Source organism: Dermochelys coriacea, chromosome 4 (genome assembly GCF_009764565.3).
Source record: "Dermochelys coriacea isolate rDerCor1 chromosome 4, rDerCor1.pri.v4, whole genome shotgun sequence".
Lineage (NCBI taxonomy): Eukaryota > Metazoa > Chordata > Testudines > Dermochelyidae > Dermochelys > Dermochelys coriacea.
This window is the reverse complement of record NC_050071.1, coordinates 87,387,577-87,401,862: the sequence shown is the minus strand read 5'-3', so window position 1 is coordinate 87,401,862 and position 14,286 is coordinate 87,387,577. Positions and strand designations below refer to the sequence as shown.

Here is a 14,286-nt window from a genome sequence, read left to right as displayed (position 1 = left end):
TGTGGACAGAGTTGGCAACGGGCTTTGTTTGAAGGATAGGTTCCTGGGTTAGTGGTTCTGTTGTGTGGTGTATGGTTGCTGGTGAGTATTTGCTTCAGGTTGGGGGGCTGTCTGTAAGCAAGGACTGACCTGTCTCCCAAGATCTGTTAGAGTGATGGGTCGTCCTTCAGGATAGGTTGTAAATCCTTGATGATGAGTTGGAGAGGTTTTAGTTGGGGGCTGAAGGTGATGGCTAGTGGCGTTCTGTTATTTTCTTTGTTGGGCCTGTCCTGTAGTAGGTGACTTCTGGGTACTCTTCTGGCTCTGTCAATCTGTTTCTTCACTTTAGCAGGTGGGTATTGTAGTTGTAAGAATGCATGATAGAGATCTTGTAGGTGTTTGTCTCTGTCTGAGGGGTTGGAGCAAATGTGGTTATATCGTAGAGCTTGGCTGTAGACAATAGATCGTGTGGTGTAGTCTGGGTAAAAGCTGGAGGCATGTAGGTAGGAATAGCAGTCAGTAGGTTTCCGGTATAGGGTAGTGTTTATGTGACGCCATAATGCCCTACTCTATTTGCTCTACATTGATGACATCTTCATCATCTGGACTTCATCATCAAGGAAAAGAAGCCCTTGAGGAATTCCACCATGATTTCAACAATTTCCATCCCACCATCAACCTCAGCCTGAACCAGTCCACACAAGAGATCCACTTTCTGGACACTATGGTGCTTATAAGTAATCGTCACATAAACACCACCCTATACTGGAAACCTACTGACCACTATGCTTACCTACATGCCGCCAGCTTTCATCCAGACCACACCATACGATCCATTGTCTACAGCCAAGCTCTATGATATAACCGCATTTGCTCCAACCCCTCAGACAGAGACAAACACCTACAAGATCTCTATCAAGCATTCAGAATGAAACCAAAAAGAACGAGAAAGAAGACAACAGAATAGGTTAAGACAGGCAAGTCTTTATCTTACACGTTACTAGAAATCTCTTTGGGAACTCGATTACAAACCTAAAAATGGCAATTCTTCAACAAAAAAACTTCAGAAACAGACTCCAACGAGAGACTGCTGAATTGGAATTAATTTGCAAACTGGATACAATTAACTTAGGCTTGAATAGAGACTGGGAGTGGATGGGTCATTACAAAAAGTTAAATTATTTCCCCATGTTTATTTTCACCTCCACCCCCCACTGTTCCTCAGATGTTCTTGTCATCTGCTGGAAATGGCCCACCTTGATTATCACTACAAAAAGTTTTCTTCCCCTCCTCTCCCTCCCCCCACCCCACTCTCCTGCTGGTAATAGCACATCTTAAGTGATCACTCTCCTTACAGTGTGTATTGTAACACCCATTGTTTCATGTTTTCTATGTATATAAATCTCCCCACTGTATTTTCCACTGAATGCATCCGATGAAGTGAGCTGTAGCTCACGAAAGCTTATGCTCAAATAAATTTGTTAGTCTCTAAGGTGCCACAAGTACTCCTTTTCTTTTTGCGAATACAGACTAACACGGCTGCTACTCTGAAACCTGTTCCCATATGGCGTGCCTGTGCATAGTGTATTACAGGATGAGGGTCTTCATTGGCTCCCTGTAATTTATAGCAGGCAAAACCTCCACCATAATAACTGGCATAATTTGTGTTAGTCTCAGCTAAGAAGCCAAAGTGTAATGGATATGAGGTCTGAAACAATCTGTCATCTGTGAAGCACATTGGTAGGGATATGTAAAATATTGATTTTTGTTGCACCTTCACTGTTATATTACAATAGAACCTCAGAATTATGGACACCTCGGGAATAGAGGTTGTCCGTAACTCTGAAATGTTCGTAGCTCTGAACAAAGCACAGTTTGGTCTCCAGATCCAGCAGCTGACACTCCAGCCCAGGCTTCAACAGCAGCAGAGCTCCCTACTCAGCACAGGCATGAGTTTGCAAGCTTGTCTTTCTCCTGACAGGGCTGTTTGTGTGTGTGTGAAAACAGCCTGTTCCCCTTCCAGCCGGGGGAGAGAAATAAAAACAGTGCATCCCCCTCCTGGCGGGGCGGGGGGTGAAAGCAGCGCAGACCCCAGACCTGCTCCTGCTCTTCTGGCTCCAGCTGCCATAGGCTGGCAGCCCCAGCGTTTTGCTGTAAGTGGCTGCCCTGTGCGTGGGGGTTGGGACAGGCAGCCCAGATATAATACAGCCTTTAAGATGGAATACAGGCACAGTACAGTATTTGATTTTTTTTTTTTTTTTTTTTTTGGTCTTTGCTGCTCCCTGATTTGTTACTTCTGATTTCACGTGGTGTCCAGTTGACTGGTCCGTTCAAAACTCTGGTCTCCATATCTTTGAGGTACTACTGTAAATAAAGGAATTCAGTTGCTATTGTCTCTTGCAGACAGAGTTCCCCTGCAGAAGAATCATTTTCCAAGATTCAAAAGTGCTGTTTATTCTAGCAAGAATTTGGAATAAATTGTATTTAATAAATTGGCTTCTGATCTGTCTTCTTTGAACAATAGAATGCTAACACATTATGTATTGTGCTAAGTTCTTCCACTTTTGGCCTTTGTCTCTGTTTCCTTCTTATGGAGACTTTATGGGCTAGATTCTTCTCAGTGCCAAGATCTGCATCTCCCCTCCTGTGACAAGCAGGCCATCAGGGAGTCAGTTTTAACTCTCTGATTCTCAAGCCATAGTGGCTCCAGCCCCAGCTCTAGGGTAAGCTTTAGGCTTTAACTGATGTAAACTGGCTATGAACCTTATGCGCGCATAGCCAGCTGAGAACTGGCAAAGTGTAGCAAAGTTCTGACATAGTCAGATAATTGGGAGAAGTTAGAGTTTAGTAGTCACTCCATCAGTATTGTACCAGGTGACATCTCTGTCCTTCCCTCCCCTGGAGGAATTCTCAATTAGCCACTTGCAGTCAGGATGTGGCTCTTTTGTGCTACTCAAGCAATGAGTAGAATCTGGACTGCATATACAAATCTGGCTCTGATGTTTTCCTTGATCTGAAAAATAAATTATCTAGATTTAGAATGTGTATTCTGCTTTCTGTACAGAGAAACATAACAGCTGACATCTCAACAGCACCTATAGGGCATAAAATATTACAAATTTTTGAGAGATGCAATGCAAATCTTATGCATAATTGGGCCCTGTATATGATATACTATAAACTGTTTTAAAAGTGCTGAAAACCATGATATCACACTAATAGTACGGTTTATTACACTTTATACAAGTCAGTTTAACTGTATAATTACTTGAATTATGCAGTGTGTAGTTTATGAGTGCCAAGTATGTGGTATTTCAACCATTATATAAGCAAATGAGTTACTTGTTAGATAGATTGTGTTATAATAAAGACAGGTTATCAGTTTGTGAAAATTAAAATTTTGACTTTTCATCTGAATTTGGAATAAGAAAATGTTTTGAAATCTCAAATTCTCATGGGACGGGAAAATTATTTCCCATGTAGGTCTAATAAATATAAATTAAGATATTCAGAGCAACATTAACTTGTCTAAATTGTACATATAGTTTTCTGTAAGTGAATGGTTTCAGAGTAGCAGCCGTGTTAGTCTGTATTCGCAAAAAGAAAAGGAGTACTTGTGGCACCTTAGAGACTAACAAATTTATTTGAGCATAAGCTTTTGTGAGCTACAGCTCACTTCATCGGATGCATTTGGTAGAAAATACAGAGGGGAGATTTATATACACACACAGAGAACATGAAACAATGGGTTTTATCATACACACTGTAAGGAGAGTGATCACTTAAGATAAGCCATCACCAGCAGCAGGGGGGGAGGGAGGAAAACCTTTCATGGTGACAAGCAAGGTAGGCTATTTCCAGCAGTTAACAAGAACATCTGAGGAACAGTGGGGGGTGGGGTGGGGAGGGAGAAATAACATGGGGAAATAGTTTTACTTTGTGTAATGACTCATCCATTCCCAGTCTCTATTCAAGCCTAAGTTAATTGTATCCAGTTTGTAAATTAATTCCAATTCTGCAGTCTCTCGTTGGAGTCTGTTTTTGAAGATTTTTTGTTGAAGGATAGCCACCCTCAGGTCTGTAATCGAGTGACCGGAGAGATTGAAGTGTTCTCCAATTGATTTTTGAATGTTATAATTCTTGACGTCTGATATGTGTCCATTTATTCTTTTACGTAGAGACTGTCCAGTTTGACCAAAGTACATGGCAGAGGGGCATTGCTGGCACATGATGGCATATATCACATTGGTAGATGTGTAGGTGAACGAGCCTCTGATACTGTGGCTGATGTGATTAGGCCCTATGATGGTGTCCCCTGAATAGATATGTGGACAGAGTTGGCAACGGGCTTTGTTTGAAGGATAGGTTCCTGGGTTAGTGGTTCTGTTGTGTGGTGTGTTGTTGCTGGTGAGTATTTGCTTCAGATTGGGGGGCTGTCTGTAAGCAAGGACTGGCCTGTCTCCCAAGATCTGTGAGAGTGATGGGTCGTCCTTCAGGATAGGTTGTAGATCCTTGATGATGCGTTGGAGAGGTTTTAGTTGGGGGCTGAAGATGATGGCTAGTGGCATACTGTTATTTTCTTTGTTGGGCCTGTCCTGTCATCTTAAGTGATCACTCTCCTTACAGTGTGTATGATAAAACCCATTGTTTCATGTTCTCTGTGTGTGTATATAAATCTCCCCTCTGTATTTTCCACCAAATGCATCCGATGAAGTGAGCTGTAGCTCACGAAAGCTTATGCTCAAATAAATGTGTTAGTCTCTAAGGTGCCACAAGTACTCCTTTTCTTTTTGTAAGTGAATGTATATATTTCATCAGTAAATTGTAAACCAAAATAATACATATCTTAAATGTGCAACATGGACTAGTTAATGTTGCCGTAGGAACACTTTCGTATTTCTTGGCTGTTTAGCCTATAAATTCTCAAATGTAATATTACATTAATCTATGTTTTGTAAAAAGAAACGGAGAACTTGTGGCACCTTAGAGACTAACAAATTTATTAGAGCATAAGCTTTCGTGAGCTACAGCTCACTTCATCGGATGCATTTGGTGGAAAAAACAGAGGAGAGATTTATATACACACACACAGAGAACATGAAACAATGGGTTTATCATACACACTGTAAGGAGAGTGATCACTTAAGATAAGCCATCACCAACAGCAGGGGGGGGAAGGAGGAAAACCTTTCATGGTGACAAGCAGGTAGGCTAATTCCAGCAGTTAACAAGAATATCAGAGGAACAGTGGGGGGTGGGGTGGGAGGGAGAAATACCATGGGGAAATAGTTTTACTTTGTGTAATGACTCATCCATTCCCAGTCTCTATTCAAGCCTAAGTTAATTGTATCCAGTTTGCAAATTAATTCCAATTCAGCAGTCTCTCGTTGGAGTCTGTTTTTGAAGCTTTTTTGTTGAAGTATAGCCACTCTTAGGTCTGTGATCGAGTGACCAGAGAGATTGAAGTGTTCTCCAACTGGTTTTTGAATGTTATAATTCTTGACGTCTGATTTGTGTCCATTCATTCTTTTACGTAGAGACTGTCCAGTTTGGCCAATGTACATGGCAGAGGGGCATTGCTGGCACATGATGGCATATATCACATTGGTAGATGCGCAGGTGAACGAGCCTCTGATAGTGTGGCTGATGTGATTAGGCCCTATGATGGTATCCCCTGAATAGATATGTGGACAGAGTTGGCAACGGGCTTTGTTGCAAGGATAGGTTCCTGGGTTAGTGGTTCTGTTGTGTGGTGTGTGGTTGCTGGTGAGTATTTGCTTCAGATTGGGGGGCTGTCTGTAAGCAAGGACTGGTCTGTCTCCCAAGATCTGAGAGAGCGATGGCTCGTCCTTCAGGATAGGTTGTAGATCCTTGATGATGCGTTGGAGGGGTTTTAGTTGGGGGCTGAAGGTGATGGCTAGTGGCGTTCTGTTGTTTTCTTTGTTGGGCCTGTCCTGTAGTAGGTGACTTCTGGGTACTCTTCTGGCTCTGTCAATCTGTTTCTTCACTTCAGCAGGTGGGTACTGTAGTTGTAGGAATGCATGATAGAGATCTTGTAGGTGTTTGTCTCTGTCTGAGGGGTTGGAGCAAATGCGGTTATATCGTAGCGCTTGGCTGTAGACAATGGATCGAGTGGTATGATCTGGATGAAAGCTAGAGGCATCCAGATCATACCACTCGATCCATTGTCTACAGCCAAGCGCTACGATATAACCGCATTTGCTCCAACCCCTCAGACAGAGACAAACACCTACAAGATCTCTATCATGCATTCCTACAACTACAGTACCCACCTGCTGAAGTGAAGAAACAGATTGACAGAGCCAGAAGAGTACCCAGAAGTCACCTACTACAGGACAGGCCCAACAAAGAAAACAACAGAACGCCACTAGCCATCACCTTCAGCCCCCAACTAAAACCCCTCCAACGCATCATCAAGGATCTACAACCTATCCTGAAGGACGAGCCATCGCTCTCTCAGATCTTGGGAGACAGACCAGTCCTTGCTTACAGACAGCCCCCCAATCTGAAGCAAATACTCACGAGCAACCACACACCACACAACAGAACCACTAACCCAGGAACCTATCCTTGCAACAAAGCCCGTTGCCAACTCTGTCCACATATCTATTCAGGGGATACCATCATAGGGCCTAATCACATCAGCCACACTATCAGAGGCTCGTTCACCTGCGCATCTACCAATGTGATATATGCCATCATGTGCCAGCAATGCCCCTCTGCCATGTACATTGGCCAAACTGGACAGTCTCTACGTAAAAGAATGAATGGACACAAATCAGACGTCAAGAATTATAACATTCAAAAACCAGTTGGAGAACACTTCAATCTCTCTGGTCACTCGATCACAGACCTAAGAGTGGCTATACTTCAACAAAAAAGCTTCAAAAACAGACTCCAACGAGAGACTGCTGAATTGGAATTAATTTGCAAACTGGATACAATTAACTTAGGCTTGAATAGAGACTGGGAATGGATGAGTCATTACACAAAGTAAAACTATTTCCCCATGGTATTTCTCCCTCCCACCCCACCCCCCACTGTTCCTCTGATGATATTGTTAACTGCTGGAATTAGCCTACCTGCTTGTCACCATGAAAGGTTTTCCTCCTTCCCCCCCCTGCTGTTGGTGATGGCTTATCTTAAGTGATCACTCTCCTTACAGTGTGTATGATAAACCCATTGTTTCATGTTCTCTGTGTGTGTGTATATAAATCTCTCCTCTGTTTTTTCCACCAAATGCATCCGATGAAGTGAGCTGTAGCTCACGAAAGCTTATGCTCTAATAAATTTGTTAGTCTCTAAGGTGCCACAAGTTCTCCGTTTCTTTTTGCGAATACAGACTAACACGGCTGCTACTCTGAAACCTATGTTTTGTAGTTGACTATATCTAACATATGATTAACATAGTATATAAATAGACTTTATAAAGATTTAGATAACTATGCATGGGTATTATGCTAATCCTTTTTAAGAGGTCTGATTATAAACAGATTTGATTCTTCTTTTACTATGATTTTTAGCTCTATATTGTGGTGGAAGTTGGAAGTTAATACAGATTTAAATGGAAAATTCATACTATTTCACTCTTCAGGAACCATCACTGCTAAGTAGTTAATGATAAGTGATCTATTTTCTTGATTTACACATTCAGGTGATGAAATTAGTTACATTAATTATACCCTGTGACCATAGGAACATATGACACATTTTCCTTAAGATTTTGTGGTACTACACAAGGGATCCAGATCTGATTTTTTTATCTCAGATGCTTGTTTTGCAGGCTGTCAAAACAGAGAATAGTATAGAGGTGATTCTTTTTCTGTTGCTCAAAAGATTGAGGGATTTTTGTTCCTACTTTGGCCACTGCTAGTTGAGATTGAGAGCTTCATTCCTGCTCCTTAGTCTTGGGGAACAGTAGCATTGCAACACCGACAGCTTGTCAATAGAAAAGGAGTACTTGTGGCACCTTAGAGACTAACAAATTTATTAGAGCATAAGCTTTCGTGAGCTACAGCTCACTTCGTCGGATGCATTTGGTGGAAAATACAGATGCATTCGATGAAGTGAGCTGTAGCTCACGAAAGCTTATGCTCTAATAAATTTCTTAGTCTCTACGGTGCCACAAGTACTCCTTTTCTTTTTGCGAATACAGACTAACACGGCTGCTACTCTGAAACTTGTCAATAGAATAGACCTGATAGAATGACCAGATAACTACTGGCTCATGACCAGGGGTTATGCCCTGTTTACCAGAAGTAATTAGTTCATGGGTAGGAGGAAGAGATGCAGATATGAGTTTTCATAGAATTATAGAACTTGCAGATAGGAAAAGACCCATTAGGTCACCTGGTCCATCACTTCCGGATTGTAGCATTATTCCCAACAGTTTATTCTCCAGAATTTTGTCTAGTCCAGTTTCAGATACTAAAACGATGAGAATGATGTAAAACTCTGAGGCCCTTGCTCTAAAATCTGTGGTTTTAAGGGGGCTGTTTACTTAGTATTTTATTTAAAAACAAACAACTATTTTTGCCTTTTCATATGGAAGAGAAGGGGGTGAGGAGAGCTGGAGATTAGAAGGTGAGAGTCTGAGTATAAGGTGACAAGTTTCAGAGTGGTAGCCGTATTAGTCTGTTTCAGCAAAAGCAAGGAGGAGTCTTGTGGCACCTTAAAGACTAACAAATTTATTAGAGCATAAGCTTGCGTGGGCTATGACCCACTTAGTATAGTTTTGGAACATTTATCTATCTCTGGTCATATAAAATTTTATTTCTCTTAAAACTATATTTAATAGCTCAACTTTTTACAGCATGTGTATGTATGTATACAGCACTGTGTATGTAGACATATTGACAGGAAGTGGCAATTCTGCATTGTTTGTTATGTACATAGTAGCTCTATTCCTGGATCAGAAGATAAACTTGGCTTGTTTTGCAGCTTCAAGAGATATTTAGAAAGAAAAATGAGAAGAGAGAAAGAAAAGGAGATGAAGAGAAACGTATAATGTTGGTAAGTAAAATTAGAATAGCTGTAGGTTTGTAGTTCTTGGATTTTTTTTATGTAGTTCAAAAGTGTGGTTATATTTATTAATTAAGAAGAATATTTATTTACTGTTACTAATCACTTTTGAAATTTCTGGGCAACACCAGGTACCATATTGAATCACATAACTCCTAACAATATAAAGGGTTGATTTGATTCTAAGCCTGTTTATTGAGCGGAGTATCATAGGTACTCCTGGAGGAATTCTGCATCAAAAAAATAAAAAATATATGCACAATATTTTAAAATTCTGTAAAATTCTGCATATTTTATTTGTCAAAATAACACAATATAATCACACCAGTTTCAATTACTTTAGTAATTTATTTCAAAATGCATGTGGGCAAGTCCTAGGGGCAAGTATGTATGTAACAATATAAACAACAAAAAATATTCAGGAAAAGAAACATACAGTATTTCCCGCATCCATCAGAAGCAGTGCAAAGGCTTTGGGGAGTAAGGGGAAGTAATTGCTGGGAAGGAGCCTGGGAGTGGTTGGGAGAAATATGTCATGGAGCCTCCCCCATGAAGATCCTAGTTGACCCCTAGCCTCTCTCAGTCAGGCACATCTGCCATTGCCCCCCTTTGTGCCTGCACCCCCACTCAGCCATCCCGTGTCCCTGCAATCCCCATGTGTCTCGGTGATAGGTCTCTACCAATCCTCCTTTTGAAAAATGCGTGGATTCATGCACTGTGCAAATCAATTGGGCCAAAACCCCACATTATAGGTACCACTTGGATATATCTGCTTCTTATCCCTATGGCTACCATTAAGGCTACTTGGCCACTTGGGGCTGTAGATTCTAGCCCTCAGCTCAACAACTGTTTTGTGTACAGCAAAATCCTTTTATTTATTTATTTATTTGAATTTTAAAAGCATAATGTAAAAGCATATTTATCTGGGGCTGTCTGTGTGCTCTCTTCCCAGAGCTTGGCCCCCAAACCACAAGAAACTTGAATTTTAGGAGCTACCACATTTTTGAATAACCCAAGCACAGAAAAGAATATTTTCTCATCCTAAGGGACACAACTTTTTTCACATTGGCAAAAAAAATTAATTGCTCAGTTAATTTTGTTGACATGTTTAGGCCAAGTCTAAGCAAAAGAAACTTCATCCTAGAAGGAAAACTTTTGAGAATGTTAGAGACAAAATAGGGGGATAGAATAGCATAATTCTTGTAACTTAAATTTATCATGGTTTTAATGATAAACCTATACTTCTTTCTGTTTTAAGAGTCTTAAAAACAAGATGTAAAAAAAGAAAACCATTTGCTCGCCACTGTTTAAAAAAACATACCAACATTTCTAGTAACGTGTCAGATAAAGACTTGCCTGTCTTAACCTATTCTGTTGTCTTCTTTCTCTTTCTTTTTGGTTTCATTCTGAAATGTGGTACTTCACTTCACCATTTTTGCCGTATGTCAGCGCCTTCAACTCTATGGATATCATACTTCTACTAACAGTGTATGTACTCAAAATTTTTCTGTGTATATAGTTTTCACTAGTGAGATGGAATCATTTGTTATAACAGTTGGCTCTTTATCAAGTAAATGAATTTTGCTAGTATAGGGTCTTATTAAATCAAAAGTATACTCTATCTTCATGGCCACAGAAGGCTGCACATATTTGCTACAGGCATAGAGTAATAGACTGGCCCATCCAGAGGACAGATGGATGCCTCTGGATAGGTAAAAAGGAGAAAAAGAGCAGGTGTGTATTAGGGAATTGTAGACCTGCTCTGGATGGGGTGGTGACCCCAGGTAAATAAAGTCCCCCAACAACAACTAGTAATAAAAATTCCATCCCCTTTTATGGGACATAATGGTAGAGCCTTCAATAATAACCATATTCCTTGGGTTCGTTCAGTTTCCCAGCATCTTATCCTAACACAGCACAGGGGAAGAGAAGGTCTCAACCATTTTTTTCTTGCACTATTTGTGCATAAAATAAAACAAAACTACTTCAGAGTAGGATGAGAACAGGGGCTGTTGGTAGAGAGGAAGCCCATAGCCCAAGATGAGGACAGACTTTATTACACTTGATTACTGTTTGGGCAGAGGGTGGAAGGAATTTTCAGATTGATGAACTCTGTCCTTTGACCTTGGCTGAATGCCCTTTCAGAGCAGAGCAGATTTAGACTCCTTTAAACAGTCCTCCCTGGCTGCCTAGCATAAAAAAGCCAGGGAAGAACCCAAGCCTCAATCTTCATGGTTATATGGGGAGGAATTCATTCTTTTGAGCCAGATTAGCATGATAATTAGGCTGGATGGAGTTTGTGACTGCATTTATAGAAAAGGGAATAGGATTTGAAGTTGTATATACCGTTCTGTTTCCCATGACTTTTGTAGCTGTGCAGCATTAACAAAAATAAAAAATGGTAAGAACCAACCTTTTACATAGTACTGTTTCTGATCATGCCTACGTTTTAACTCTGTCACTGTGTCTTTCATACAATTGTGCCCAGGTAAGGCAGCACAGACATGTTAAATACATACCTGTTCAATAAGATGATGATAAGGCAAAAAGTATGCACTATAGTCTTGACTTGAAGTCTATTGAAGCCTTTCTTTTGACTTTAGTGTGCTTTGGATCATGCCCTATGTCAGCGTGAAAGACTCAGTGCTTCATTTCTCTATATTTCCTTCCTTTTATAGTTTAACAAAACTTAGCTCTAAGCATTTCTAAATTTATAATAATATTCTGACTCTAGTAAAAAAAATCTATTTTATATTCACATTTAGAAAAATAAGTCAGCACAGTAGGGGTTTTAAATTGTTTTAAATAAAATATATGGGTGAATGGTGAATTAGATCTATTGGCATGCTATGAATGTGGACCTGGAATTGGAATAATGAACACTTTTATATTTCTATCATTGAAAGCCCAAACTATGAGGTCCTGAGCACCCTCAGCTCCCATTGAAATCTGGGGCAATTGAGTGTACTCACAACTTCATAGTATCAAGCTCTGAAGGCTACATCTTACATAAGATGCATCTATAAATGCGTCTGAGTAGTTTGATTATTTATGTCTTTTCATATTACTCATGATATTTCTCTGGAGCTAAGCTGGTGCATGCTGTGAATGTGTATTAAGACTAGTACAGCATGAGTTGCATGTGGGTTTTGACTAGCTGAATGCAATCTTATTATTGAGCATTATTGTAAAAGTAACATGTAGAATAATAAAATGTGCATGCTTCAGAAATACTAACTTCATCAGTAATTAATCAGTTTTTGTCAGATAAATGAAGTACATCACCAGGTTTTGTGGTTATCAGACAGGTTATTCAATTAATAATTATGTAATAGTATGTGTATCTAAATAAAGGATGAGGCGGTCAAAAATATATGTAACTTCTTGAGGCAGTGATTTCATTTTTTTTTACTTATTTGGCATATTTTGTCAATATTTTATGGTTTAAGAATTTTTTTTAAAATATGAAGTTTCATAGATTAAAATATACATAATCAACATGATAAATCAGCAGTTGGATCAAAACCAGTTTATCTCTATTTAGATTAAGAGCTTTATAACATGACATTAAATTTGAAATGAAAAGGATAGGCATACTAATTGTATTCAGTTTTTTATCTTTTATTCAGACTTTTTATGAATGTTAGCTGCAAAATATATTTTAATGCACCTAACCTTATACTGGTCAGAATAGTATACAGTTGTTACCTGCAGCATATTAAAAATTGTGGAAAATTAATTTTGGTTTGTGGAGGTCCAATATATTGTATTTAATATTGGGTGACTCTCTTATGGATCTTTCTGGAAGCTCCCCAGAATGAGATTCCATACTTCAGACAAGAGATTTCTTCCAAAGTTGAGTGATAGACTATCTTCAGACTTATGTAAGACTTTTGTAATTACAGAGATTGTATGGTGTGGGAACAGTATTTTTATCTTTTTAATGTATGGTCCAAATCAACAAAAGGGATAATGTTCTATTGGCTAAAAATCTCTTGTCATATAATATAATTTTAGATGTTTGTTTTCTCATACGGTATATAAATAAGTGCCAGATTTAAAAAAGGTTACTTTAAAAAGGAGTTAAAAATTATTTGACAAAATTTTAGTTTGTAATGACTCTCTGCTTTGACTTTATTAGAAAGCACAAAATGAATATCTTGTTCATTTTTGTCTTACACTTGTTTATAAAATCTTTGTAATTTTCAGAGAAATTAAACAATATACAAGGTTGGCATCTCAACTAATTTAAGTCTTTGTCCTGAATGCCACTACATGCAAAAGTAAAATACCTTATTTCTAAGCATATAAGATATTTCTCTTCAGGCAAAAATATTGTGAACTACAATAAGCAGAAATACTTCATCCAAGAGTTCTCTGTGAATTTTTTTCTCTGTTCTTTTTCAGTAAGATGACTCGTTCACTTGGTGTCAAAACATTGTTATTGCTCTTTACTATTAAGAGAAAGTATATTTCAGAATTCATTTCTGATTTTTGATTCATCTTCAGGCAAATAATAATTAAATGACAGCCCCATGAGCATTAAGTGGATTACACTGATAAGACGTACTTAAATGATGTCTTCAGTCATGTAACCATATTTTACTACTTGCTAAATTGGGAATGTGAGTGCCATGAAGGCTGCATATGTTAGCTGAGAAAATATTGTGCTAACAGAATATTGGGAATAATATTTCAAGAGAGATTTTTTTCTAAAATATAAATTGTCAGGTCTCCTTTCTAAATTTTCAACTATCTAAATTTCCTCAATACATATGATGTTGAATGTGTGGAAAATCAAAAATAAGCCCCGCAGAATACTCCTCAAAACATCTATATGGCTTTATAGATATACTAAAAATCCTAAAAGGAATCCCACAGGATTCTGCAAAGTGTACAATAGGGGCAGAAAAAGAACGAGGAGTACTTGTGGCACCTTAGAGACTAACAAATTTATTTGGTCATAAGCTTTAGTGGGCTAAAACCCACTTCATTGGATGCATGCAGTGGAAAATATAGTAGGAAGACATATATACACAGAGCATGAAAAATGGGTGTTGCCAAACCAACTATAACGAGACTAATCAATTAAGGTGGGCTCTTGTCAGCAGGAGAAGAAAAACTTTTGTATTGATAATCAGGATGGCCCATTTCCAACAGTTGAGAAGAAGGTGTGAATAACAGTAGGGGAAAATTAGCATGGGGAAATAGTTTTTACTTTGTGTAATGACCCATCCTCTCCCAGTCTTTATTCAAGCCTAGTTT

At 39.0% G+C, this 14,286-nt stretch overlaps 1 protein-coding gene across 7 annotated transcripts in view; it reads left to right on the top strand.

Moving 5' to 3' along the window:
* Positions 1–14,286, top strand: part of MICU3 (mitochondrial calcium uptake family member 3) — a 166,795-nt gene that overhangs the window by 104,104 nt on the left and 48,405 nt on the right. For 5 of the 7 annotated variants that reach the window (XM_038398887.2, XM_038398888.2, XM_038398885.2 and 2 more), the window contains 2 exons: positions 8,941–9,012; positions 10,471–10,509. The exons of 1 other annotated variant lie outside the window; for it this stretch is intronic. In XM_038398887.2, the coding sequence (XP_038254815.2) occupies positions 8,941–9,012; positions 10,471–10,509 (111 nt within the window). The remainder of the gene's footprint in view (positions 1–8,940; positions 9,013–10,470; positions 10,510–14,286) is intronic. One more of the 7 variants, XM_038398890.2, reaches the window with a different exon arrangement.